Source organism: Talpa europaea (assembly GCF_964194135.1).
Source record: "Talpa europaea genome assembly, chromosome: 16".
Taxonomy (NCBI): domain Eukaryota; kingdom Metazoa; phylum Chordata; class Mammalia; order Eulipotyphla; family Talpidae; genus Talpa; species Talpa europaea.
In genome coordinates this window covers 38,062,270-38,090,163 of record NC_140084.1, presented here as the reverse complement: position 1 = coordinate 38,090,163, position 27,894 = coordinate 38,062,270, and the positions used below count along the sequence as shown (strand labels likewise).

Genomic DNA, 27,894 nt, shown 5'->3' with positions numbered 1-27,894 from the left:
GCTGAGCCGGCCAGCTCTGCCTCCCTCTCCAAAGCCTTTGGCCTGGGCTCCCTTCCTCAGGCCGGCTTATGCCTCTGGGTGGTCATTCCCTGGGTCAAGTCCAGAGCTGAGCTGGCTGTCACCACCGCCCTGGCTCCAGGGCTCTGCTGGGGGGTGGCGGGGGGGAGGGGGGGCCTCTTGCTTTACCATCCTCTTGCCACAACTTGAATAGTGGTTATTTACAACAAGGTCTGTTCCCACAAATCAGAACTCTAAAATATTAAAAAAAAAAAAAAAACGTAATACACGCAACCAAAGGTCTGATGTGAATAGAAAGATAGCCCTTCTGCACGGTAGTCAATAAATACCAGCACTAGAAAATCAATTGCTTTAATTGCATTTCAGCAGGGAGCCTCAGCACCATGTGGGGAGAGGGAAGTGGGAAGGTTTCTGAGTGCTTCTGGCTGGCCAAGGATGGCCAAGCACAGGGCAGAGGCGCTTTCTCTGCTGGGTCATTGCCCACCCCCAGTCACGGAGAGGGAGCAGTAGGGGTGTACCCCACAGTAGTCCTGCTACAGCCTCCCCTCCTGGCCTGACCCTGGGGCACAAAAGAGCTCAGGACTGGCCCTCTTCTACCTGGCTGAGGTAACCAGCACCCCACCACCAGGGTGTCTCCTCAGCCTACTGAGCAGGAAGGAGCCTGGGCAGAAATTAAATTTAAAACCAGATTTTCACCTGAGGTGCCAACCAGATGTCACCTCTGCTTAGAACTTCAAGTGCAAGGCTACCAAGCGGCGCAGTCTAAGTTCGGATCCTTCCTGTGCCACGCTAGGCCCAGAGGAACGGAGGCCACCTGCTGTCTGAGCCCTGGGCTGCTTGGGAAAAGCCAGCAGTCGGCATGCCAGCCTGAGTTCTGATTGTCTCCCTCTGGCCCTGGCAGCTCAAGCAAGTCCTGGCAGCAGGAGGGCTGTACCACAGAGGGCAGGAAAAGAGCTGCCCTCGCGTTCAAAAACAGCCTTGACTGGCCTGCTCATGGGATTAAAAAATGTATGTGGTGGCGGGGAGGGACGAGGGAAATCTCATTAATATAGAATATGTCATAAGCCATATATATTAAAATCATTAATGTGTATATAGTCCCACGGTAGCTCCAGCCCCTCACACATGCTCAGGTGGTGCGGCCAGCCCTTTGCTCGGTCCAGCCTCACCTCTTGGGGCAAGGAAGGGACAGTTTGCTCCCTTTCTCCAGGCCGTGGCCAGCAGCCCCGAAGCTGTCCACAGACGCTGCAGGCAGCCCCAGCAGTCATTGTATGCCAGCCCTGCCGTCACAGGGATGGGGTCTTGGCCTCGCCGCTGTCCCCCTGCCTGGGCTTTGGCTTTAGCAGGATGAATCTGTTGAGGAGGTCCGTTTCTGAGCTGGCCTGGGTGGCCCCATAGCCCTCACCTGTGAACACAGAAGCAGGCCCGGGTCTCAGCTCCAGGTCGAAAGCTCCCTGCCCCATAGGCCTTGTCCTCCACAGAGCCTCTTGGCAGGTGGGCGGGGGGCACAGCCACGACTCACCGGCATAGCTGGAGGCCTCAGCGATGTTCTGGGAACCCGTGATGTGGTGCCAGTAGGCACTGCGGGGCAGCATGGTAGTGGGCGTGCAGGGATATGAGTAATGTTCCGTGCCCTTGTTCAGCAGCTGTGGGGCAGAGAAGGAAGGGGATCCCTCCCCTTAGCCCTGGGGCACTGGCTGCCTCTAGCATGTACACCCTAGCTAGAGACGGCTGATGCTCCAGGCTCTTGGCCTGCCCGCCTACCAGCCTCCCCAAACCCTGGACTGCGATGCCCACGGCCTCACCCTCACGTTCTTCTCCATTTCCAGCAGGACCCGCTTGTGCTGCTCAGCGATGGCCAGGGTGGCACTGTGGACCCGCTGGTAGATCTGTTCCCCCTCCTGCGTCTGGAAGGTGTAGAGCCCTTCCCCGGCATCACACATCCTGGGGACACAAGTGATGCACTTGGAGGGCCAGGAGGTGGGGACGCGGCCACGCGCATGTGTATGCGGTCAGGATCTCCTGCCCCACTGCTCTGGCTGAACCCCAGGTCGTCTGGGAAAGGCAGAGCTGTCATCTGGGGGTCTGACCGTACATGCTGAGCACTTTTCTGTGCAGGTGGAGCTCTAGATGCTGTACAGGGCTTAGCCCGCGCTCACCGCCCATCTGGTCTGTGCACCTTTGCGTTTCCTCATGGTGAGTTTTTCGACCCATTTTACTGATGAGGAAACTGAGTCATACAGAAGGCAAGCGGCCAAGGTTCTACATGAATTACATGGCATTTAAGTCTAGGCAAGCTGGCTCCAGAATTTAAGCAATGGGTTACCCAATCCCCAACGCACTCTGTGAGGCTGGGTACTTCCATTCTCTGTCTCACAGCAGAGGAAATAGACTCAGGTCACCGCCCGACTTGTGCTAAACTACTTCACTGGACCTGTTGGCTGTGAGGCTCAGTTTCTTTATCCATAAAATGGGAATATTAAGTTCCCCTTTGATTTCCTGTGCCCAGAACATGTTCCCAGCACAGAGCCCAACGGTGAATGGCAGCCACTGTCACAACCGTGCCGAGACAGGTGGGGAGGACAGGGTCCTACCGGCCAGCCTCGAAGGTGAAGCGGGTGGCGTCCCGGCCATAGCGGCGCAACGAGCAGAGGGGCCACGAGACGAGCTTCACGCGGGGGTTGTGTATGTCCCAGAGGTAGATGTTCTCGTGGGTGATCTGCAGCTTACACTCGCCATACACATCCAGGTTGGGGCAGGGTAACAGGAAGACGTTGAAGCGATCTGGAGTGGGAGAGCCAACAGGGCTGGAGCTGCTTGTATGGAGGCCTCTCACCCACTTCCCCTCCCGTTCCTCCCCCGCGTTCAGGGCCAGCACCAGGCCTCACCTGTCTGCTCACACTGCACCCCTGGGGCCAGGAGGTCTGGTTCTCCCAGGCTGATGTCATTGAGCCGTGACCCCAGGCACTCCACGGACAGGGTCTTGTACCACTCCTCCGCCTCCAGCTCTGGAGAAGATGGTACCGCCAGGCACTATCAGCCCCAGGCGCCCCGCAGCCACCCTGTCGGCCTCAGCCCAAGCTAGCCCACCATAAAAGGAGGGAGGACAAGGCTAGTGGGTTCTCCCTGCCTGCCCAACCTCGTCCTGGTGGCCTGCTCCCTCAAAGGCACCCTTCTTTTGCCCCAACTCCCACCCATCACACCCAACCAGGGCTATCCCTGCTGTCTCCTGCCAACTGGACCACGAGCCACCAGTCTATAGACCTGGTCCCTCACCTGAGTCGCAGGTGAATGTCCTGGCAGAGTCATCAGTGAATATGATGGCCACCGCCTGCCTCTTCGTCTCCTTGGGGAGCCGTGTGACACACTTGACATTGCTGATCTCGGTCACCTGGGACAGCATCCATAAGGGACTCAGGCTGGAGCCCCTCCCTCTGCATTCCCCACGGCTCTGCCACCCCCAGAGGGGTGCTTCTGGACCTCAGGACACTCCATAAGTCATTTACAGGTTGGGGAAACTAGGGCCCAGGCCCCCTAACCTTGGGGCATCCTCGGAGGCACACGGACTTCTCATCTGGATACTTCTCCAACCGCTGGGGCCCCTTGCTGGAGGACTTCCGGAACACCAGCCAGCACCTCCGGTAGATCTGGGGGGCAAGAGAACAGGGATGTCAGCCTCCCAGGATGGCAAGGCACTGCAGTTACCCCTGCCTACCACAGGGGGCAGTGCTGCACAGCAACCTGAGTCAGGAGAAAACCTGGGGACCTAGACACCAGCAGAGCCCCCCCCCCCCCCCCCCTTGAGAGAAGACCCTCCTCTCCAGGTGGAAACAGCAGTTGTTCAGTGGCTGGCTCTGAAAGGCTGTTTCACAAAGGGCGCACCTAACTTGCCGGCTACTGTGAGCTCAGCTCCGAGTTTAAGGAAAAGGGGAACATTTATTGAGTGTGTCCCATTTCTATTTTTTGAACCCTAATCTCAGGTTAGTCAGTCACTCAAGGTTAGTTCTGTTCTCATCTCCTCTTTTCAGATAGGGAAACTGAGGCACCAAAAGTCAAATTAAGGGCTAATAAACAGCACTGTCTAGATTCAGAGCCAACTCTCAGGGCCTTTGCACATGACACACTGCCTGGGGCTTCAGCAGCACCTCCCACCACAGAAGGTGTCCTAGGACAGGGATTAGACTGGGCCCACTCCCAGCCTGCACCCTACTGTACCCCTTGTCCTCAGGGCCAGAGCGGGGCTTGATGTCGGTATCACCCCCACCCGTCTCCAGGAGCTTTCACTAACCCTCTCCTTGCTGATCAATCTAGGAGAGTAGGGGCCAGGGTTAACTCCCTGTTCCAGCTAGGAAACCAGAGGCTCTCAGAGGTAAGAACCTGGGGTGACCCCAGGGCATAGTGTGTCCCCAGCAAGGTTCCCTCCTTGTCTAACCACGACCAACAACCCTGTGCCTAAAACCACTTCATTCTCTATGGCTTCATGGAACCCTCCCAAGGAATGGAGCTGGGGAGAGGGAAGCTGACCACTCTAAAGCTAGCGAGGCAGGCTGGCTTGTTAGACCCCTCAAAAGGTGGCCCAGCTACCTACCCAGGCTGCTGCCTCTTCCTTCCACAGCCGCCTCCCACCTCGGATACTCCCCAGCCCAGTGTGTGGCTGGGATGTACTTCTTTGGCAGCGGGCACTCCATAAGCCTGGCAGAGCCCACCCCCAAGACGCACCAGTGCTCCCCCACTGGCAAAGAAGATTGAGAAATGACCCAGAGGAAAGCAAAGGAGGTAAGAGGGGCCTCTGGGCCATAGCCCCAGCTCCCACCCCCTCCCCAGCCCAGCCATGCAGGCACTAGGTCCTTAGCAAGCAGGTTGGGGTGGGTCCAGCTAGGCAGTCCCCATCCCGAGAAGGTGATGGCCATTTCTGACTCCTGTCTGGGGCCTGGGGAGGCACCTGTACCCATGACCCTGGCCTGTCCACCCACACCACAGCGGGCCTCAGCTCTCAGCCGGGGACCTCCTTCAGGGCAGACACTATTTTGTTCTCAGAATCCTTACTCCCATCCTGGTAGTTCATTAACAGAGCTCTGCTGGCTGGACGAGTGAATGAAGGGATGGCAAGTGAATGAATAACGGATGGAAGGACGGATGTTGCCGACCCAAATATACCCTGCCAGGCTGGGCTCCATGCAGCCTACAGCTTCGGGGGCAGAAGGCCTGGGGGCCTGAGCACCCTGGTTGCCTGGTTACAGGGGAGACACACACACACACACACACACACACACACACACACACAGCCCCAGGGAGCCACTGCGCTCAAGAGCCCTCCTTCCCACTTCTCACAGGTCTTTGATCAGCACTTCAGAAACACTCTGCCACAGCTCCGCTGTGGGAGGAAGGCCTGGCAGGTGGGGGGGGGGTACTGACTGCTTCTAGCCCCCCACGCCCTTCACCTCCATGGGCTGAGACAAGAATGGCTGCCCTGGGGGGTCTGCCCTCAGGTGTGCAGAGGGAAGCTGAATTATTTGAGTGGGATGCAGGGGGCCAGACTGGGCCTGACCACACCCCAGCTCCTAAAGGCTCCCCCTGGACTGTGTCTGCCTTGGGGTCACTTGGGTTCCCAGGTCTCCTGTAACAGGTTTCAACTCAGGCCTGACAGCTCAAGTGGCTGCCCCAAGTGACCTGCTTCCTGATAAACTCTGCCCTGGACAGGGCCTCAGCCCAGCTGGCCCCTGCGGACTCACCAGGTCAGGGGCCATCAGATTGGGGAGCCCACTGGAAGCCGGGCCCTGCCCATCGCCTCCTCCCTTCAGCCTCAGCCCCTCTCCTTGTTCTCTTCTCCCAGGGGCTCAATTCCTCACGCAGGGCAAGAGCAAAGTGGCTGGTGTCCACCACAGCCTGGTCTTTGGGGCTAGGGCCCAGCTTGGGACGCAAATGCAAATTCAGGTAAGATGCCAAACATGCCCACCAGCTCAGCAGCTGCCCCCTGCCTGTACAGAACACCCGCTCCCCAGGAGCCCTCAGGGCCACAAGGTGGCAGAGGAAGGGCAGGAACCGCCCCTCTGCCAGGTCGGCCCTGCTGAGTCTAGTAGTACCCACACAGGGAAGCCTGGTATAGGAGCCCTACTCCTCCCCCACCCCAGTAGGCAGAGCCAGGAAGCCATTGAGGTGGGGGAGGGGAGAAAGGAAAGGTAGGGGACCCCCTCAGTTACCAGGGCTCTCCTTCCTAGTGGGGAGGGTGCAGCTGCCAGCTCCCTCGCTGAGGCAGGCCAACCTCCCCAAGATGATCAAATTGGTCCCTGGGGTGCCCACTCATGCCTTGGGAGAGGGCTTCACCTGCAGGGAGTAGGAGAGGGCACACACCTGGCCGAGGTGTGTCCGAGGCCTCATCTCCCCAGATCCTCCATGCCCCCAGCTCCTCCATGCCCCCAGCTCCAAGCTCACCGGGAGCCGCCACCAACTTGGAAGGAAGCAGCCATCCCAGAGCCCCAGCCCATCTAGAGTCCAGGGCCCAGGCCGTGCTGCCAGCTTCTCGCTCACAAACCACACAAACATCAGCCCCGAGCCCCTCACACCACCCCCTGCTGCCCCCACAACCACTCCACTGTCCTTTTCAAACATTAACAGAGAGGAACACCAAAGGGAAATAAATGCCCCCGCACGGAAAGCCCGGGGAGAAGGTGGAGGTGCCTACTTTAGAAGAAAAGAGGCCGGGAGCGGGGCAGAGAGGAGGGGAGGCAGAGGAAGGGGAAGTGAGGAGCCGGGTCTCCGCTCAGACACAGCCCAGCGTTTCCAGCCGCTCCTGCTGCCAGTGGTGACAACTTCAACAATAGAAGGGGAGCCGCCTGCCTGCCCATCGGCTGCCACCGCTGGCCCAGCCGCTGGGATGCCAGCCAGCCCTGCTGGGGCGGGGGCTGCAGCAGGCAGAGCCGGGCCCAGGCACATGCCAGGCGGCCTGCTGGGGAGCAGCCCCGAGACCACAGATGCAGGCGGCCTGGCTCGGGCGGGCGGGCAGCCACGCACCCGACCTGCCTGCCGTGCCGCCACACCGAGTCCTCGGCACCTGTCCCTCCGCGAGGGCCCTCGGAGAGTGGCTCACCCCAAGCTTCCTGCTCTTCATCTTCACGTAGCCCTGCTTGACTATGTCGTTAAAATTGGTCGCCATGGTTTCCCCACCGTGGGGCGCCGGGCTGGCTGAGGGGAGGGGAGGGATGCCCAGGTGGCCTCCGTTTCCTCCGATCACCTGTTCGAGATACTCCCCAGGCGTGGGGCGGCCTCGCGGCTGCTCCTCACCTCTCCCGCCTCAGCATTGTTCTAGCAGCTCCTTCGCCCGGCGCCTGCTAGAAATGAAAATGACAGGGAGATTAGACAGTGACATCTTTCTCTTCCCCTGGCCGTCTTGCTCTCTTTTTCCTTCCTCTTCCCACACCCCTCCCTCCTCCCTCCTCCCAGCCCGCCCTCCTGCCTTCCCTCCCCTCCCCACCCCAGGACGGCAGAACCATTCAGGAAAAGCGAGGTGGAGGCAGCAGTAAGGAAAATGGTCCAGCCCAGTCCCCTCCCTCAAGCTGGGGCTGGCGGTTAACCCCTTCCTGGAAGGACCGCTGCCGGTGCCCGCTGTGGAGACCGGCCGAAGAGGGCCGGCTGCCCCCCAGCTGTCGTCCGACCCAACTCCGGTTACAACTTTGGGTGAGACTGAGGGCACCCTGCCAAAGCAAGGCCCTCCCGGCACAGCAGCCCCTACCGGAGGGCTGTCTGGATACCAGGGGATCCCAGGGGACCGCAGGGATTCAGGTGTCTGAGTCCACCCCAGGCCCTCTCAGGTGAGAGACAGGCTGCCTCCCCAGCCTCGGCAGACCCACAGATCCACCCTGTACCTGATCCTCTCCAGCCTCAGCGGAGGCTGAGTCAGATTGTCACCCGGAGCCCACTCAAGCCCTGCTCCCCGCCCTTGGAATCTTCAGCAGCTCCTCTGGGTGCTGCTTCCTGGGTGGGAGGACAGAGTTCAGTGGGGCGGGCCCCCAGGTAATGGGTTGGGCCGGCTGGAGGTGGCCACTGAGAACAGATGCCTCGCCCTGGCCCTGGCCCTGGCGCTGGGAAGACTGGGCAGGTCTAAGGCACGGGGGAGCTGGCCAGGCCATGCAATGTCCTGGGCCCTGAGCATGGGTGGGCAGGAGTCAGTTTACAGGGACAGGAGTAATCACCCAGGCCTGGAGCAGGAGACACGGGCCAGGCCGGAACAGAGAGAGACTCTAAGGGGAAGTAACTGTGCAATGGGAACAGGGTGCCAGCAGAGTCACTCAGAATCAGACAGATCAACAGATAACAAAGTCTCAGACTGCGAGTGGGGGAGATCAGCTATGACCCAGGCCAACACCCTGGTTTTACAGATGGAAAAAACAAAGTGGCCCAGGGAGGATAAGCAGATGGCTCAGGTCACACAGCACACCCGGGGCACAGTCTGGGATGAATTAGAAGTTCTGGAGGGATTGGGGGTGATGGAGACATGCCTAGGGGTGGGATTCTGGCTGCCATCCAAGCTCAGGGGGTATACCATCAACACCCCCCACCCCCGCCCGTGTCTCCAGGATTGCTGGGTGAGAACAGAGCAGCATTTCTGGGGTCAGCTGGGCTTCTGTGCTGCCAGGACAGGCCCTGGGGCAGGCATACTGCTGGATCTGCCGGCAGCTTGACATTAATTAATCTCTTGGAGGCCTGTCTGTTGAGTCCCTAACAAGGACCAGATGGGACTACCCCAGTGGGCACACACAAACAAGGGGAGGAGCAAAGAGGGTAATGCTCCCTGCCCCCACGGGTACCCCGAAAGTCTCTTTGGCACCCCCTCAGCTGCCTCGCTGTCCATTCACTCCCCATTCCAATCCCCTAGGCTCCAAGGCCATCCATACCCAAGCAGTCTGCTTTCCTCCTGGGAAGGTCTCATCTGGAGTTCCTCCCTGGCACTGACCCCCAACAGCCCCGGCACACCTGGGCTCTGGCGGCCAGAGATGGGCGCATGTTCCCAGTGCTGTCTCCACTGCCTCGCCTCCACAGCAGGGACCTGCTCCATAAAATTCCCTCCCAGATAACAGCAAGCAGCTGAGCTGTGGGAATGGGGGTGGGGGTACCCTTCAGACACACCTAACACATACAAGAAACCCCTGTGCCCACGGATTCATCCAAGGCAGCCAGGAGTGTGTATCCAGATGGTTGGGTGGTCCTGGGCAAGCCACGTAACTTCTCAGTGCCTCAATTTCCCCATTAGTTAAAAAAAAAAAAAAGAGGCTAAATCCACCTACTTTAAATGAAGACATGAATTAATGAGGCACCAGGCTGCCCAAGTTGGACTGAGCTTTTGCCTTGGAAACGCCAAAGTCTGTTTTTACCTTGAGAGCTGCTGCTACCATACCCCATCCGTCCACCTGCCCAGCACAGGCCCGCTCCTTCCTGCTCCACCCATCGCCATCCCAGCGGAAGTCCTCCCCTGCCCCAGCGACGATGGCCACCAAGCTCTCAGAGCATCCCGCGTGTCTGTCCATAGGGCCACACCCCACCCTGTACCCCAGATCATGGAATCAGCCCCACAGAAAGAAACCAGCGGAAGCACACCTTTCCAGGGCAGTCTGGTGGCAAAGACACTAATTCTGGCACCCAGTCACAGGGACTCCTGGCCACACTCAGGCCCCAATGAAGTGTGCAAGAGCAAGGCCTAGCCTGGGACCCAAAATTGCATAGCAGAGGGGAGTTGGGGATGTAGGGACAGAGGGAGAAGTATGTGGGGGTAACCCAGAACCAGCTCCCCCAAGGGACTGAGCCATGTTAAGAGAGGCCTCCCAGCTTGAGCCTGCGCAGGCCCGGTGGGAATCAAAGAGTGGAGGGAACCACCCTCCCTGCACCCTTGGGGTCAATTCCCCCTCACTCCAGAGCCCCCCACCAGCTCTTCCCCTCATGAGCTGCAGCAAAGAAGAAAGCCCCGGGAAGTGGAAGTGCTGAGCTCCTGAGCGCTTCTTCCCAGCATGGGGCACAAAGCCTGTGAGCGCAGCTCTGAGCACCCAGAGGAGCTAAGGGTACCCTGCTACCCCTTTTGAGACCACAGCAGCCAGCAACCCACCCCGCCCAATTCCTCCTCCCAGTCCCGCTTCAATGCAGTGGCCCAACCACAGTCTCTGCCTGGGGCCAGGCCCCACAGGCTCCTTCACAGAGACAGAGCTGAAACACCCCTCTCCCCAGGAAGGGCAGGTGTCCTGTGGGGAGGGGCAGGAAGACTCCCTGTGCCCAGCAAAAGGCAGGGCTGGGCCCTCCTGCCCACCTGCCTCCTGGGGCAGCCGCTGCAAGCACTCCCTCCCTGCACCTGGATTCTGCCTGGAGGCTTTGGCTCCAGAACAAACGCTACTTGCTGCTGATGGCAACCAATGACTGAGCAGGAGCGGCTGCCTGCCTGGCTGGGCCTCCCCACCTCATGACAGATCGGATCTTATCAGGGCTTCAGGGACAGCCCTACCTGGGCACTGGCTAGCTGTCGTCTAGCTGTCTTCACCCCGTGGCAAAGATCCTATCTGTGGGATTATCTCCAGCACCAGGGAGGTTTCCATCACCTATGGTGCGGTCTTCTCTCCCCCAGCCCAATTGTTTTCAGGGGCAAGCGGAGGTGGGGGGGCTGCATCTCCCTCCATGCATGCAAATCCCCCAAGAAGCCACCTGAAAGATTGCAGGGCTCATCCAAAGACAGAGCAAATACCCACTGGGCAGAGGTGGGCAGTGGTCGAGAGGACATCTGAACAGTCAGTCTCCTGGGCCCTGAAGTCAGGAAGTGGGTGCTTTGCCACCCTGCTTTCTCCTGATGCCCCCCACCCTGTCAGCCTCCCCCCGCCCCGCCCTCAGTATGTCCAGCAGCCCTGGCCTTTTTTCTTCCCCCACGTGCCTTACTCCTTCCCACAGAGGTCCGCTGCACTTGCTGTTCCCCACCTACAATTCTTTTCCTTCACGTGATTCTCAAGGTTCATTCTGCCGCTTCATTCAGGTCTCGGCTCTAAGGCCACCTCCCCAGATAGGCCAGCCTGACCCCCTGGCCGAAGGAGCTCCCCAGTCAGCCTCTGTCACAACATTCAGTTTCACTGTCTTGGTCACACCCCGACTATAGGATTTTCTCATCCCTCCATCTGTGCATTTGCTGCTCATCCACTCTGTCTCCCAGAGCCCCCTAAAATGCCAGCTCCCTGATGGCTCAGCCTGGTCTGGAACTCCGGCCCAGACCTAGTGCCAGTGCAGCGTAGACGCTGGATACTGGAGAACTGAAAGCATAATTCTCTCCAGGGTTTGTCCCCATCCTTTCTCCCTCCACTAGAGCTGGCTCAGCTTCTAGAAGTGGGGGCGCAGCAGTGGGCCCCGAGCTCCCTGGGTCCTCCCAGTGCTGGCCAGCAAAGCCAGCACTGTCCCTGGAGAACCTGCCAGGCCCCGGCCCCAGTTGGTACAAAGCTGCCCCGGGTAAGAGAGTCTGTCGACATTGTCCACGCCTGACCAGGCGGCCCCACCTTGGCTAGGGTGGTTGGGTGAGGTCATGCCCAGCCCTGCTGCCCTGTCCCAGAGGAAAGAGCTAGAAGTAGTCAGCACCCAGGCACAGGGGCAAGCAACTGGGCAGGAGGGGGCGCACCTCCTGGGACCCAGCCGGGGATGGGAACAGGAATAGCCTGCACAGAGCCTCGTCCCTCTGAAAAAGAAAAGAATCTGCACTAAACAAGTCCAGCCTCCAACACTACCCTGAATACTGCCAGGCCCCTCGCTGCCCTTGATTTTCAGAACCCAGACTCCCCATTCAAGTGTCCTGACAACTGCGGTACAACCCCCATCCCCTCACCTTCCCACAAGGGGGCTGCACAGAGGCTCTGCTCTGCCCACATCACTCAGGTGCCCAGCCGTCACCCGTGCCCCTTTGCAGTGACAGAAAACAAGAAACAGGACCTTTGAGGCCCTGAAGGAGAGGTGGGCAGGACCCGGGGGCCAGGGGAGAAAGGCTCAAGAAAAGGACGCAGCCAGCCATGAGTTCAGTGCCAGGATGGGAGCCATTTGCAGGTGGGGGTGGGCAGCGAGGGGCAACTGGGTAGAGAAGTCTTGGAATTAGGGGGAGGTGAGGGAGAGGAGGTCAGGCTGGGGAGCAGGAGAGTCCGGCGGAAGAGGAGGGTTGCGCTGGGCTGGGATATGCCCCTTGGGGGTGGCAGGTCCCGGGGAGGGGGGTTCAGGGGCCTTAGTTTCTTGGAAGGGTATGTGCAGCGCAGGGGTGAGGCCAGGCCCGGTCCGGGGCTTCCTGGAGAGGAAACCTGGGGCTCGGTGGAGCTCAGGGATAGTTTCGGAGCCCCTGGCCGGTGTTGGGGGGCGGGCCGGTGAGCCTCCCCGAGAGTAGAAAGGTTCCAAGGGTTTGGAGAGTTTTCAGGCCGGGGTCGCCGGGGGTCTCGCGGGCTCGGGCGCGGCCTAGGTCCCCCTCCCGTCCGCGCTCCCCCAGTTACCTGGGCGCCGCGGCCCGGGCCGGGGGCGCTTGCTCGGCGGGACGACGCGCCAGGCTCATGCCCGGTCACAGCGCGGCCGGCGGGGGCGGCGGGGCGGCGGCGCCGGGCTCCGGGCGGAGACCGCGAGGGAGGCGCGGCCGCCGGCTCCAGCTCCGGCTCCGGCTCCCGCAAAGACTCGGCTCCGCCCCCCGCAGGTCCCGCCGCCCCGCCCCGCCCCGCCCCGCCCCGCCCGGTGTCCCCCCCCCCCAGGCCCCCTCCCGTATTCCTCCGAGCCGGGGCGCACACGCTGCCGCCTCGGCCTCCTCGGGGTCGACCCGCGACCCGTTCAGGTTTGGCCCTCGGTACCCCCAGGTCCAACCTCATCTCCCTTCCCTGGGCCCCAAATCTCAATCTCACATCACCATTCAGCCCCGACCCTACATCAGCTCCCAGACCCCAAATCTCAACACCCCCCCCCAACTTTAAGAATCACACCCACACACATCCACACTCCCTTAAATCCTTTACATCACTCCCCGGGTCCTCCACTGCCCAATAGCCCCCAGCGCACCCCAATGCCCTCTTTTGGGCCTTCACGTTCCACCCCATGCTATGGTTGCTGCATTAGGACCTCTAACTCAGAGTCAGCCTCCCGCCCCTGGTGGGCTCTCCATGCCCAGAACACCCAGTATTCCCATTCTAGCTTTCCTCTGGAGTTCAGATCCCATTCCTCTGGGGGATTCTACACACACACACACACACACACACACACACACACACACACACACTTCAAACCCCCTTAGGCCCTGAAGGTTGCCAGGTCACTGCCCTGTGGGAACCTTAAGACATAGGCCTCCCCAACTGTGTCAGGCAAGGATGGGGAGGTAACCCCAGTGCTCCCCTCAGAGAGATAAGGGACAATCTCCCTGCTCTGGTTTTTATTCTGCACCCCAGTGGTTCTCAAAGTGAGCTCCCGAGGGCCAGAATGATCATTAGCATCACCTTGAAACGCCTTAGAAGTGCAAATTCTCAGTCCCACTGGCAGACCTATGAAATAAAAATCTCTAGGAATAGCACCCAGAAATGTGTGTTCCAGCAAGCCCCTTGGTGTTTCTGATACACACTAACCACCACTCTGACCAATATACTAAATTAAAGGCCCCACCTGAACAAATGAAATCCTGGGAAATGAAAGTGCTTTTCAAGTTCAACCCTGGAGCACCCCAGCTCAGCAGCACTCACAACTGAGTGCATGGCCCTGCCTTCAAGACCCTGGACCTCAGCTTCACCCGGGGTGCCCACAGAGCTTCATGGAGGGCTTCTTCCAGTCCCCTGAAAATTTCCCAGATTTTCACTTTGGTGCTACTAAAGGAGCCCCAGGGACTCTCAGCTCCCCACCCCCACCCCAGGGACTCTCAGCTCCCCACCCCCACCCCATGGGCCTGTGCTAACCAGCCCCATACTGCCAGGGAGGAGGTGGCCCAGCCAGTCCCTGCCCCTGCCGGCCACTAGTCTGGGCCTCGACCTCCTGACCTCCCCAGGCATCTTCCAACTTGACTCTTCCTGCTTCTCCTCAAGCCACAGCCCATAAAGCCTCCAGCACTTGACGCATCACAGCAAACTCTTCACCACCAGAAGCTTCTAAAGGAATTTTGGGCAGCAACAAGTCAAGGATGGGTTTTCACCATTAAAAAAAAAAAAAAAAAAAAAGCATCTTCACCAAACGTCTTCCCTCATCCTCATCATTTTTGCCCAATCCACTCTCGAGCTGTAGGACTGAAACCGAGTCCCCTCCCTTGCTCCCCCACCCCCCCACCCCGCACCCCCGCAGCCCGGACTTTGGGGCCACACTGGGAGGCCTTGGAAAACACGCGGCCATTTTCCTCCTGTCCCAGAAGTTGCTGCCTGTGGGATTCGGTGCCAGCCAGGTTTGGCGCTCAGAGCCAGAGGGGTAGTTTCCCGCCGGCTGCCCAGAGCGCTGCCTCCGTCCAGCCCCCAGGCCGCCTTGCCGCCTCCAGAATGGCCCACGGCTGTCCAGCGCTGGCCGGGCCTGGCGCTGGCCGCAGCTGGCCTCTTCATTCATAGTTGGCGCCTGTGTAGAATGGACCAATGAGGTGCGAGCTAAGTAAACCAATCGTTCATCAGCTCACTAGTGACATGCGCTGATTGGTCCTAAAATGGTGCCAAATGTGCTGGTTGGTCCTAATATGGTCCAATCAGTGGCTTAGAACTGAAAATGGTCCAATCAGTGACTGAGAACTGAAAATGGTCCAATCAGGCAGGTGGGGACGCTGAGGGCGGACACGAGGCCGAGCGAAGGGCTTGGGCCTCAGGGTGTTGGTGGATTTGGCGTCGTCTGGCCCCACCTCTGGGTGCTGCAGCCCCCGTTGCTGTGGGCCCAGCGCCCCGGGCCGTCCACCCCAGCCTTCAGACTGCGGCTGGGCTGCGTGGTGCCCTCTCAGGGCCCCGCCCGGAGCACCCCCAGCTGCCCAAGATGGAGCCCAGCAGCCGCCATCTCCAGGCGTCCTTGGCGGGAGGCGCCATCTTGAAGGAGCGGCCTTTGCTCTGGGACGCCTGGACACTGTGGACACCGTCTGGGGTGAGAGAGCCGGCGCCTGTGGCCTTGGCAACACTTTGTTTCCCCTGTTTGTTAAATACACCCCATTGTTCTTGTTCCCTGAGCCCGAGTGGTCTTGCAGTTGTGCACAGGTGAGAACCCACAGTGACCTGCCCTCTACCTTGGCACTGTCCCTCTGAGGCTCTAGCCTATCCTGTAGCCCTGTTTCACTATTGTCATCTAAAATTTTTTTTAGAGATTTATTTTATTTTGTGTAGAAGAGCTGGGGTACAGGCCAGAGTCGGGGGTGGTGAGAGGATTCACCAGGGACAGAGTGGGGAGCAGAACAGGCTGAAAGACACTGCTGAGGGGAGCAGCAGGAGAGCCAGGAGAGGTCTGCTGCACCATGTGGGTCAGCTCCCTGGCCAGGGATCGAACTCATGCCACAGTAGCTGGGGATAGCTTGACGGCGTTGAGATTTTAATTCCTGCGCCACCAGGGAGACCCCCACCTAAATTTTTTTTAAAGATTTATTTATGCATACAAGAACTGGGGTACGGGCCAGAATACGGGGGAGGGGTGTGTGTGTGTGAGAGGATTCACCAGAGACAGAGTGGGGAACAGAACAGACACTGGTGAGGGGAGCAGTGAGCAAGACAGGAGAGGTCTACTGCGCCATGTGGCCAGCCAGGGATCGAACTCATGCTGCAGAGGCTGCAGATTGCTTCATAGTGCGGTGCTTAACCCCTTGCGCCACCAGGGAGGCCCCCCCCCACCTAATTTTCTTTAATGAAACCTTACATTGAGATATTTATGGACCCATGTGCAGTTGTGAGGTACAGGTGAGTATACCCGTCCTTCACCCAGTGGTGAAGATGCTTTTTGCACAACTAGACTATAGTAGCACAGCCAGATGTTGACCTTGAAACGGTCAGAAAGTCAATATTTCCATCACCACGAAGATCCATCCTATCGACCCAAAATAGCCAAACCCACTTCCCTCCCTCTCCTCTTCCTCTTAACCCCTGACAACCACTAATCTCTTCTCTATTTCTGTACTTTGGTCATTTCCAGAATGACCCAAAACTGGGATGACAAGTATGGAATCTTTGGAGATGGGCTTTTTCACTCAGCTGGAGAGTCAGTCACCCAAGAGTTTGTTCCTTTTATTGCCAAGTAATGTTCCACAGCAGGGAAGTACCACTGTTTATTGGGTTGTTTCTTGTTTGGGGGGCTATTATGAATAAGGCAGCTGTAAACATTCATGTATAGGTTTTGTGTGAACCCATGTCTTTATTGCTCAAGGATAAATGGTGAAGAGTGCAATTACGGGGCCATATGTTAATTGCATGTTTAGTTTAAAAACTGCCAAACTCTTTTCCAGAGTGGCTGTACCACTTTGCTTTCCCACCAGCATTGTGGATAGGTGATTCAGTTCCTTTGCACCCTTGCCAGCATTGGCTGTTGTCACTATTTTTTTTTTAAGCCATTCTGATAAGTGTGTAGTGATATCTCCTTGTGGTTTTCATTTGCATTTCCCTAATGACTAATGTTGTTGAACATCTTTTCATGTGCTAATTTGCCATCTGTGTATTTTCTTCAGTAAATGTTTCTTTGTGTCTTTTGCCCATATTCTCATTTGATTATTTGCTTTTTTGCTGTTGAATGTTGCGAGTTCTTTATATATTCTAGATAGTAGTCCTTTCTTGGATATGTGGTTTACAAATATTTCCTCCCAGTTTGTAGCTTGCCTTTTTACCTTCTTAACTGGATCTTCACAAAGCAAACTTTTTAATTTCAATGAAGTTCAAATGATTTATTCTTCCTCGTAGGGATGATACTTTCAGCACCAAGTGAGTCTAAGAACTTGCCTATCTCTAGTTTCTAAATATTTTCTCCAATGTTTTATTTTGAAGGTTTAATAGCTTTATGTTTTATATAAAGACGGTGGTACATTTTGAGTTAAATTTTGTAAGAGATATTAGATCGGTTGATGTTGTAGTTTTTTTTCCCTCCCCTTTGACCTAGGGATACCCATTTAGTCCAGCACCATCTTTTGAAAAGTCTCTCTCTTTTTAAACCATTGAATTGCTTTTGTAACTTTGTCAGAAGTCATTTGGATGTACAATAATTCGGCTTCTCTCTCCTGTTCCATTCGCCACCCTTTGCAAATGGCGCACATCTTGATTACTGTCATTGTATATGTCTTGAGATCAGATAACTGATTCCTCTCACTTTATTCTCTTTCAAAATTATTTTAGCTAATTTAGTTCCTATACCTTTACATATAAATTTTATCTTTCTAAAGATTTATTTATGCATACAAGAACTGGGGTACAGGCCAGAAGTGTGAGGGATGAGAGGGTCCACCAGAGACAGAGTGGGGAACAGAACAGGCAGACTGACTGAAATACAACACTGAGGGGAGCAGCGGGTGAGACAGGAGAGGTCTCCTGCGTCATGTGGGTAGCTCCATGGCCTGCAGGGGATCAAACTAGTGCTGCAGAGACCTTGGATATCTTTGCAGTGCTGTGCTTAACCCCTTGTGCTACCAGGGAGGCCCCACATATAAATATTAGAATAACTTTATAATCTATAATCTGTGGAAAACCTTGCTAGGATTCTGATAGAAATTGCATTAAATTAATTCCAGGTTTTTTTTTTTAAATCAGTTTGGGGACAATGGACACTTTTATTATGTTGAGTCTTCCAGCCTAAGAACACAGTCTGTCTCTTCATTTATGTAGAGCTTTGATTTCTTTAATCAGCCTAGTGTAGTTTTCAACATACAAGTCCTGAACACATTTTGTTAGATTTATACCTATGTATTTTATTTACTTGTTTTTGGTGATTGGAAATGGTATTATATTTTTTTTAAAGATTTTTTTTTTTTAAATAGAGGCATGTTTTTATTTATTTATTTGTTTGTTTGTTTTGTTTATACATGCACTGGGTACAGTCAGAAGCGCGGGAGGGTGAGAGAATTCGCCAGAGCGGGGAGCAGAGCAGGCAGAGGGACCGAAGCACACTGCTGAGGGGAGCAGCGGGCGACAGGAGAGGTCTGCATGCCATGTGGGACCCTCCTCCGGTGGTGGCCGGGGAGCAGCCGGGGATCGAACCAGTGCCGCAGAGGCCGCGGGCAGCTGCTGCGCAACCCAGCGCTCTACCGCTGCGCCACCGGGGAGGCCCATGGAAATGGTATTATATTTTTAATTTTGCTATCCATGTGTTCATTGCTAGTACATAGAAACACATTTTTTTTGTATGTTTATCTTGTATTCTGTGACATTGCTGCATACATTAATTAGCCCTAGGAGTTTGGGCTCTTTAGTGTAGATTCCTTGAGATTTTTCTATATAGCCATGTCATTGCACATAAAGACAGTTTTATTTTGGGCCTCCCTGGTGGCGCAAGGGCTTAAGAGTAACCTGTGAAGCTGTCTGCAGCCACTGCAGCACGAGTTCAATCCCTGGCCAGGGAGCTACCCACATGGCACAGCAGACCTCTCCTGTCTCACCTGCTGCTCCCCTCAGCAGTGTATTTCAGTCAGTCTGCCTGTTCTGCTCCCCACTCTGTCTCTGATGAATCCTCTCACACCCACACCTCTGGCCTGTACCCCAGTTCTTGTATGCATAAATAATAAATCTTTTAAAAGACAGTTTTATTTCTTCCTTTCCTTCTGTATGTCTTTTATTTCCTTTCCTTGCCTCATTGCACTGGCTGGAATTTTCAACACTACGTTGAATAAGAGTAGTGAGAGCTGACAGTGCTGTCTTATTCTGGATCTTAGGGGAAAGCACTCAATTTCCTGAATGTTCCATAAATATTGGTTGCATCCTGTTGACTGGTGGTGATGTTGAGTTTTGCTACATACCTGCCGATTTCCTAATTGTTCTGTCAATAGTTGAGACAGGGGTGTTGAGGATGGTGAATTTGGCTATTCCTCCTTTCTGTTCTATCAGTTTTTATTTCACACATTTTGTAGTTCTGTTGTCTGGTGTATACACATGTAGGATTGCTCTGTCTTCTTGGTACATTGACCTCCTAATTATTATATACTGTCCCTCTCTGTCTCTGTAATTTTCTTTCCTCTGAAGTTTACTTTAGTTGATACTAATATAGTTACTCCTGCTTTCCTTTGATATATCTTTTCCTATTCTTTAATTTTCAACCTGCCTATATCATTATAGTTGAAGTGAGTCTCTTGGAGATAGCGTATAATTGGATTGTGTTTTTAAATCCAGTCTGCCAATAATTATCTTTTAATTGGTGCATTTAGACCATTTGCATTTAATATAATTATTGATATGTTAGAAGTCCTGGCAATGGGTACCTCTGGCCAGGATGTGTTGTCTGGGGAAACTGAGACAATGAAAAAGGGACAAAGGGGTGACTGTGTGAACTCAGCTCTGTGCTCTTTGCCCCTCTGGAAATAGGGGTGGGGCCAACCCCACATAGTGTGTCTAAGACTTTATTCTCCCAAGAACAGAAGGGTTCCAGGCAGAGACAGGCTTAAGCATGGAGGCTCTGGAACCAAACTACCTGGCTCAAGCCCTCTTCCGCTACTTGGGCAACTTACCTAGCCCCTCTGGGTCTCAGTTTTCTCATCTGTTAAGTGGGGCGATGAGTTGCAAGGAAATATAAGCCAAAACTCTTGAAAGACCCTGCATATGAGGAGTACCCAAAACCAGGTTGTTATCATTCACAGGATTTATTGGACTGTCGGAAAAGTTGTGTATTTTTTTCTATGTTTTTTTTTTTTAAAGATTTATTTATTTATTTATACAAGCACTGGGTACAGTCAGAAGCACAGAAGGGTGAGAGAATTCACCAGAGCAAGAGCGGGGAGCAGAACAGGCAGACTGACGAAATACACTGCTGAGGGGAGCAGCGGGCGGGACAGGAGAGGTCTGCGCGCCATGTGGGACCCTCGCCGGTGGCCGGGGATTGAACCGGCACTGCAGAGGCTGTGGGCAGCTTCACAGCCCAGCGCTCAACCGCTGCGCCACCAGAGGAGGCCCTTTTCTATGTTTTTCAAGCAAAAATGCAATGTGGCTTTTCCGACAACCCAGTATTTACTTTCGTCTGTTTCCTAAAATATACGATAACGATCATGCATATATTTTCTGACTGAAAAAAATATTTGAGTAAAAAATCTGTTATTTTAAGTTAATGGGTGTGATTACTATGCCTATCTCATCTCACCCTCCACTTGTGCCGTTTTGGGGAGAGGTTATGGGAACAGTGCCCTGTGAGGGGTTCCACACAGGATTCTGATTACCTCCTGGGTGCTGAGGGCAGTCCTGGCCTCAGAGCCTAACCCATCTGTCTGGCTGGGAGAGGACAGGAAGGAGGGACCACCCACTACCCTTGGACAGACGCAGGGGAGCATCTGGGGGTCCAGCCAATTCCTCTTCATCTGGAGGTTCAATTTCTTCTCCTGAAAATGGGAATAATAAGGGTTAAATAAAACCACACCTGTGGAAGCATCTTCCCAATGCGTGGTCCACAGACTGAGGAGAGAGATATTATCATATTAAATCACTAATAATACACTTGGCCTTATCCACTCAAGCCTGAGATTTTCTCCCAGGAAATGCAAAACCTCTCTCTGGTGCTGACCCTTCCGGTGCCTCAGCCCCACTCTGTTTGTACATCACTTGACATTTTGCAAAATATTTTTGCCCAGGCTATTACAGCATTCCCCAAGCCCCGGCCACTCCAGCCACTTCGTGATTTTTGCCAGATTCAAGCATCTGCTGTGCTATCTTATTTCTCAATACCCTTCTTTAAATCACCTTGCATTTTCTGTTTGCCTCAAGAACAAGCTATATAAACAAAATACCTTGAAAATAAAACAAATGCTAATCTAAAAGTTCTAGATTTTTGTTAAAGAGAAGTCAAGTGTTGAGAGACGCTAAGCCCACACCGCCCCCTGAGACTCTCTTTGACAACTGGCAGGAGATGAAAAGAGGAACCAACCAGAAATCTCTTCGTCCTAGTGTTGGTCAGAGCCACTTAGTGGAGTGTGGCCCACATCGTTCTGTTTGCCATGGTGGTGAGTCCACGCCTGCAGAAACTCTGTGCTGGCTTTTTAAACCTCACAGCAGCAAGCTGGGGTAGGTGTTACAACCCCATTTCGCAAGCAGAAATACTGGGGTCTGGCAAGTAGATGATATGATCACGTCAGTCCTCTGGAGACAGTGGAATCTCTGTTTCTTGGGGCCTTGACTTAACCTAAGAAAGCTAGGGAACCTAGCCCCAGGGATCTCCCGCGAGGTCCTAGCTCCTCCTGCATCCCTGGCTCTGCTAGTGGGAAAAGGGCAGGCTTGACAGAGCCAGAGTTAATGAAGATCAAATCCGGAGCTGCCAGGAGACCCCAGAATCGTAGGCAACTCCAGCACCCCTCCCCCCCCCCACCTCCTGCCCCCTCCACCACAGCCATCAGCTGGATGAGTTCTTCCCAAATTCGGGAGAAGGTGGCGTTTGCCAGAACCTGGAACCCTCCATCATACACTGAGATCTGGGCTAGTTATATCCTAAGGAGAAGGCCCCTGTTGGCCCTGTCCCCCTCCCAGCTCAGCAGTGACACACGCCAGTCTCGCTGGGAGCCTTCGCATCAAAGGGAACTGACCAGGAAGGGGCTGGACAGGAAGGAGAGGGGGACTCTTGCTCTCTCTGCTTCCTCCGAAGGAGGCTGGGGCAAGAGGCAATTTCCGATGGATACGGAGAGCAGCTTTCAGGAAGGAGGTGACATTCCAGCCCCGCCTCCCAGCGTGCGGCTCTCTTTTCTGGCTGCCTTCCTGAGCACACGTGTGGTGTGCTAATTGCAGGCCTGGCAAGCTGCTCCCTGGACAGGCATGCCAGCCAGCAGTGAAGAGAGAGCGGGTGCTTGGCCCAGCCTTGCCTCCCTTCCTGACTTAATTGATTCACTGGATAAACATTTGTGCACCCACTCAGTGCCAGGTACTAGGCACTAGGTACCGGGAACACAGTGGTTGACAAGAATAGTGTATGCCCTTGAGAAGCTCATGCTTTAGTGGCAGTGACAGGCACCGATCTAAGAATTCCTTAGTTGCAGGTACAGCTGTGAGAAGGTCAGAGAGGAAGAGAGAGAGATGATGTGATGCTGGAAGAGAGATAGGAGTCCTGACCTGTCTGGGAAGATTAGCTGAAGAAGTGAGTCTTCAAGTGGAAGCAGAAGGGTGCATTGACCAGGTGAAGGAAGGGGGAGCATTCTGAGTTGGTGGAGCTGCATGTGCAAAGGCCCTGTGGCAGGAGAGCTGCCTCACTTAAGCACATGGGAAGAGGCCAGAATGCCTGGGATGCAGAGGGAAGAAGGGCAGTGTGGTGTTTGGTGAGGCTGGCCACACAAGGACTTGAAGGCTAGTGCAAGGGTTGGGTCTGCATCTTGAGGAATGGGATGCTAGATAAAGGTTTTATTTTTTTTTTCCAAAGATTTATTTATGTATATAAGAACCGGGGTACAGGCCAGAGGTGTGGGAGTGGGGGTGAGAGGATTCACCAGAGACAGAGTGGGGAATAAAACAGGCAGACTGACTGAAACACACTGCTGAGGGGAGCAGCAGGCGAGACAGGAGAGGTCTGCGGTGCCATGTGGGTAGCTCCCTGACCGGGGATCAAACTTGTGCTGCAGTGGCTGCGGACAGCTTCATACGTTGCATCTTAACCCCTTGTGCCACCAGGGAGGCCCTAGATAAAGGTTTTAGACAAGGAAGGGGGTAGGATCCAATTAGCATTTTCAAAAAAAATCCTCCTCCTGGCCCTTAGGGAATAGATGGAAGCCTCAGTGTGATTGTGGGGAGCAGGACAGGAAGTGAAGGCAAGTCTTGCAGAAAGGTAGCATGGCTTGCTTCTGAGAAGAGCAGGCGCAGAAGCATATTTTCAAGATCTTCAGAAAGTGTCCAAGTCTTTGGTGATTGGCCACCAGGGATAAGAAAGGACAAAGACAATGACCGGACATCACCACTGTGGTGTGGATCCTGCCACACGTATAGAGAGAAATCCAGGACCCTGATGCCTTTTATTGTGCTTTCTTGATTACGCTGTACAGAGACTGTGTTGCTGTCTTCTCACAAATCAGAGATTTAGCGGCAACCCTGGGTTGAGCAAGTTCATTGCCACCACTTTTCCAACAGCCTGGGCTCACTTCCTGTCTCTGTGTGACATTTAGTTAAGGTATGCACACTGCTTTTTAGACATAATGTTATTACACTAGATAGACTCGGAACAGTGTAGACATATGTGCTGGGAAACCAAAAGATTCCTGTGACTCTCTATTGCAATATTCGCTGGACTGGGTTGGACTGCAACCAAACCCACCACCTCTCTGAGATGTGCCTGTAACAAGGTCGATTTTGCTGACTGTCCAGCATCCCCTGGAGAAATGCACTGTCATTTGTTTAACCAGTCCCCGACCACTGGCCACTTAACTGTCTCTATTTTTGCTTTTGTAAACAGTGCCACAGCAAGCCCTTGTGTGGCTAACTATTACACATTACTCATGCTGCAGACTTCCTTAGTATAGATTTCTCAAAGGGAACTGCCCTTGATTTTGCTGCATTTTGCCATGTGGCCCTGCAGAGGTTTCTACCCCTTTGCCATCTGAGGATGCTGGAGCAAACCTTTCCAACATCCATAAGGTCAAGCAGTTGTACCTTTTTTTTTTAATTAAACTTTTTTTTTTAAGATTTATTTATACAAGAACTGGGGTAAAGGCCAGAAGCGTGGGAGGGTGAGAATTCACCAGAGACAGAGCAGGGAGCAGAACAGGCAGATGGATCGAAAATACTGCTTAGGGGAGCAGCGGGTGAGACAGGAGAGGTCTGCTGCGCCATGTGGGTAGCTCCCTGGCCAGCCAGGAATCAAACCCCCACTGCATTGGCTGTGGACAGCTTCACAGCACTGCACTCAATCGGCTGTGCCACCTGGGGCAGGCCTCCTTTTTTTTTTAAAAAAAAAAAAAAGATTTATTTATGCACACAAGAGTTGGGGTGTAGGCCAGAGGTGCAGGAGGGTGAGAGGAGTCACCAGAGACAGAGCGGGGAGCAGAACAGGCAGACTGACTGAAATACATTGCTGAGGGGAGCAGCGGGAGAGACAGGAGAGGTCTGCTGTGCCATGTGGGTAGCTCCCTGGCTGGGGATGAAACTCATGCTGCAGTAGCCCGGGAGAGCTTCGTAGCGCTGACACTTAAGTCCTTGCACCACCAGGGAGGACCCAGTAGTACCTTTAATGTCCATTCCCTGGGGAGTACAATCCATGCTGACCGGAGGCTGTTATAATTCCTCAGATCTTTAAAATACATTCGTGCTTCACCCGCTGTGCAGGCTCCATTCTTTCCTGTCATACTTGTCCTGGGGAAACATGGTTCGAGGTGCCCTGGCCTCCCTCTGAACCCCTCCCCCAGGGTCTGTGACTGGAGGATGCCTGGAGAAGTCAATCTCTAATTTGCTCATCCTCTGACGGGCCCCTGCAGTTAGGAGACAGGAGCCACCAGGATTTCTGAGCTGGAGGAGCCTAGGTGGGGAGGAGGACTCGGGCGAGATGGCCAGGTGTTGGGGGATACTGGTCAGGGTGAAAGGCAGGAGTGCTCTGCCCTGGGAACCCACCCCACACAATCCTTTCCTGAAACAGGTGTGTCCAAGGTAGCAGAACTTACTCCATAATTTACGGGTTCTGGTACAAAATGAAAGTGTGGGACTCCCTTAAAAATCTGTTAGTAATTTAAGGTGAGACAACAGAGCAAAAACCAACTTCAAATGACCAACTTCAGAGCAGGGCGCTTCGAAGTGTAGAGTCCTGTGTGACTGCACAGGCCACGTGCCCATGAAGCCAGTCCTGCTTGGCAACTCGTCCCCTTCCAGAAAGGTATCAGGAGCGTGGAGCAGCAGAGAGAAAATGAGGAAGGCCAGCGCAGGAGCAAGACTGTTAAGAGCGAGCCCGGGGCCAGCCCACCGGACACTGGCCCATTGCTGTCATAGCCAGGGGCCCTCTGGGGCCTCGCTAAGGCTGCCTGTCAGGCTGATACGGTGACAGGATTTGGGGGGCTGGAGGGGAGGGGAGAAGTAGATGTGGCTGAGACAGGTGTGCACAGAACACCTGTATAGTCACCAGCCTTGTGGCAGAGCTGAGCCGGTTCAGAACTGTTCCAGGGAGCGGGGGAAGGAGGTGCCAAGGCCATCCTCAGGGGAGAGGGCCTGGGTGTGAGGGCCCTTGCAGAGCCAGGGTAGGGACACTGACACCGAGAGTAGTGTGAGCAGTGGCAGCTCTCACTGTACACCAGGTTCTGTGCATCACCCTCAGATCCACCCCTCAAGCCCGGTGCCAGTGTCACCCAGCGCTAGGATCCGGGAGAGGACCAGAAAGGTGAAGGGGAGGAACTTCAAGGTCGACTGCTCATCTGCTCTTCCTTCTACATCTAGGTCCACTCTATAGGGACGGATTGGGGAACAGGGGTCTGGAGAGGTGGGGAACTGGGTACCAGTGGCAAGGGGGATCCCAAAGGTCCCCACTTCCAGGATGGGGGTCTTCCTCACAGCTGTTACCCCACAGCCCCAGGGTGCTGCCCTCACCTCTGTGCCCCCTGCTGTTCATTGAACTGGGCAAGGGGTGTGTGTGTGTGTGTGTGTGCACGTGCGCGCGCTCGCGTATGTGCTTCTTGGACACGGAGGGGCTTCCGCTCATCCCAGTACCCAGAGGCCAGGCCAGCCCTGCCGCCATGTCACCTTTCCTGGTCGACCCCCAGATGTTTGTCCCGGCGCCTTGGTTACTGTTTTTGAATCAGCTGTGCGGTAGCCCTTTCCACTCTATCCGGGTTTGATCGTCCATAAAAGAATTAATGGTCCCTGCAAATAAAGAAGCACAACAGAGGAAGGCTTTTTAGACAATCAATTAAAAGCCTAGGAGAGGGAGAGGGATTATCTCATTGAAATATCAATTTTTAATAGCACTGCAGCTTTGCGTTTCCTCTCAAAAAACTTTGCACAGTCCATTTGCCGGCCCTGCTTTATAACTGCATCTCTGGCTGCCTTTGACCAACCTGAGCCTCTGGGGCAGGCTGTGGGGTACCCAGAGCAGATGCCTAAGGTCCTTCATTCATCTGTTCATCCACTCAGTCATTCATCCATCGTAGGCTTCGTGGCTCCTGCTGTGTGGCGGGCACAGGTGCTGCGGGGAGGAGGGGACTAACAAGGGCCAGGTCTCAGCCCCGGGGGACTCACAGGCTGGGGAGGCGGAGAGGGAAGTCAGCAGCAGCCAGGTGCCTCAGCTGCAAGCACGGGAGAGCCACTGGGAAAGTCAGCGCGGGGGACTGAGGTGGAGGGCGATGGACACAGGAGGGGGGGCACGTGTGTGGCTGGAGGGGCCAGAAAGGCCTGGCTTGGGAAATGACATTGAAAGGGAGCCTGAGAGCATGGGGAGGCGGGGTAGGCCATCTCCAGGCAGAAGGAACAGCGTGCCTGGAGGCTCCGAGGCAGGAGCAGCGGGTTTGGGGTATTGCAAGGGTGGAGAAAGGAGGCCAGTGGGCAGAAGCGCAGGGAGCAAGGGGGAGGCGAGGCCACGGCGGCCACACCACACCATCTGGACCTCCAAGGGCCCCGGAGCCAAATGAAAGCACACGGGGCGCCCCTGGGAGCCCCATTCAAATGCTGCTGCTTCGTTGCTGTGAGGCTGCAGGAAGCTGCCGAGGGCCTCAGCCTGGGTTTTCTCACCTGGAGGGTGCGATGACCGCTGGGATCACCTCCCAGGCAGTCCTGAGCATCAAAAGAAAGAGCAGGCAGACTGCCTGGCGGGGCTTCTCTTTTCCCTTTCTGACCCTACCCACTCTGAGCTTGGCAGCTTCCTCAGTTTACCCCTCGGGGATTGGGCGATCAGATAAACGCTCTCTGATAAGGAATTCCCACCAGTTAAATTCCCAAGGGATCTTGTTACACAGCAAGCTCCAGTTTATCGGCAGATGGGGTGGCTCTCCAGGAACAAAGGTGCCTTTGCTCTCTCCAAAAGCTCCCTTAAACCCCACTGCGCCTGGGAATGAAGACACCTCGGCTGCTAGGCGAGAGGGGAGGTTTCTGAGATTGGATGGGGCAGGGATGCTGAGTGTGGCTGGGTCAGTCCCTGCAGGTAGAGGCAGATCCTGGACAAAGATCCCCGCCGTGTGGGCTGGCCTGCTGCTCCTGTCTGGACCGCCGGCCTCCCACACAGTGCTGCTGGGCGCTGAAGTCGGTGCAGGGGGCTGACTAGCCTCCTTGCTAGCCCCGTGTTAGCAAGCGCCCCTGCTGCTTATTTGGAAAGTAAGACTTGGGGAGGTGGAGCTCCTTGCCTCATTAGGGTGTAGATGAATCCACACCTGCTTGGCCGCTGTCTGGAGTTACTGCAATGGAGGGGTCACAGGAGTGAAGGATCACAACCCTGGTAGAAGGACCTGGAGGGGCGGGTCCCGGGACACAGCTGCGGGGTGCCCTTGGATAAGCCTCTCTGCCCTCTGACCTCAGTTTGCTCACCCACCATCCACCTGCCTAAGTTAGAGGACATGTGAGGCCTGGGTGAGAAGGGGCCTCGAGTGATCTGAAGGCAGGAGGGGGCGATGACACGCGCTCTCCTCTCCCCTCCACTGCTCAGATCCAGGCTTAGACCTGAGCCAGGGCCCTGGATGAGAACACCTGGCCTCCGGAGATGTCTGGATTCAAATCCAGGTCGTGTCATTGCAGGCTGGTCCCTTCCCTTGCTGGGCCTCAGTTTCCCCATAGTGCCATTGTCCACTTCCCACTTGCTGTGAAGGTTAAAAATAATCGGTGCTATGGAGAGGGCATGAGCTCCGAGTGACACCCTCTGTCTTTT

General features: G+C 55.1%; 1 protein-coding gene across 1 annotated transcript; it reads right to left on the bottom strand.

Moving 5' to 3' along the window:
* Nucleotides 1–1,304: 1,304 nt before the first annotated feature.
* On the bottom strand, nt 1,305–7,171 carry DOK4 (docking protein 4; the record flags this gene model as incomplete). The annotated part of the gene is made up of 8 exons (XM_084256871.1): nt 1,305–1,423; nt 1,541–1,664; nt 1,824–1,962; nt 2,613–2,802; nt 2,907–3,026; nt 3,295–3,409; nt 3,558–3,665; nt 7,106–7,171. 8 exons carry the CDS (start codon nt 7,169–7,171, stop codon nt 1,305–1,307), a joined length of 981 nt encoding a protein of 326 aa, XP_084112997.1.
* Nucleotides 7,172–27,894: the final 20,723 nt, after the last annotated feature.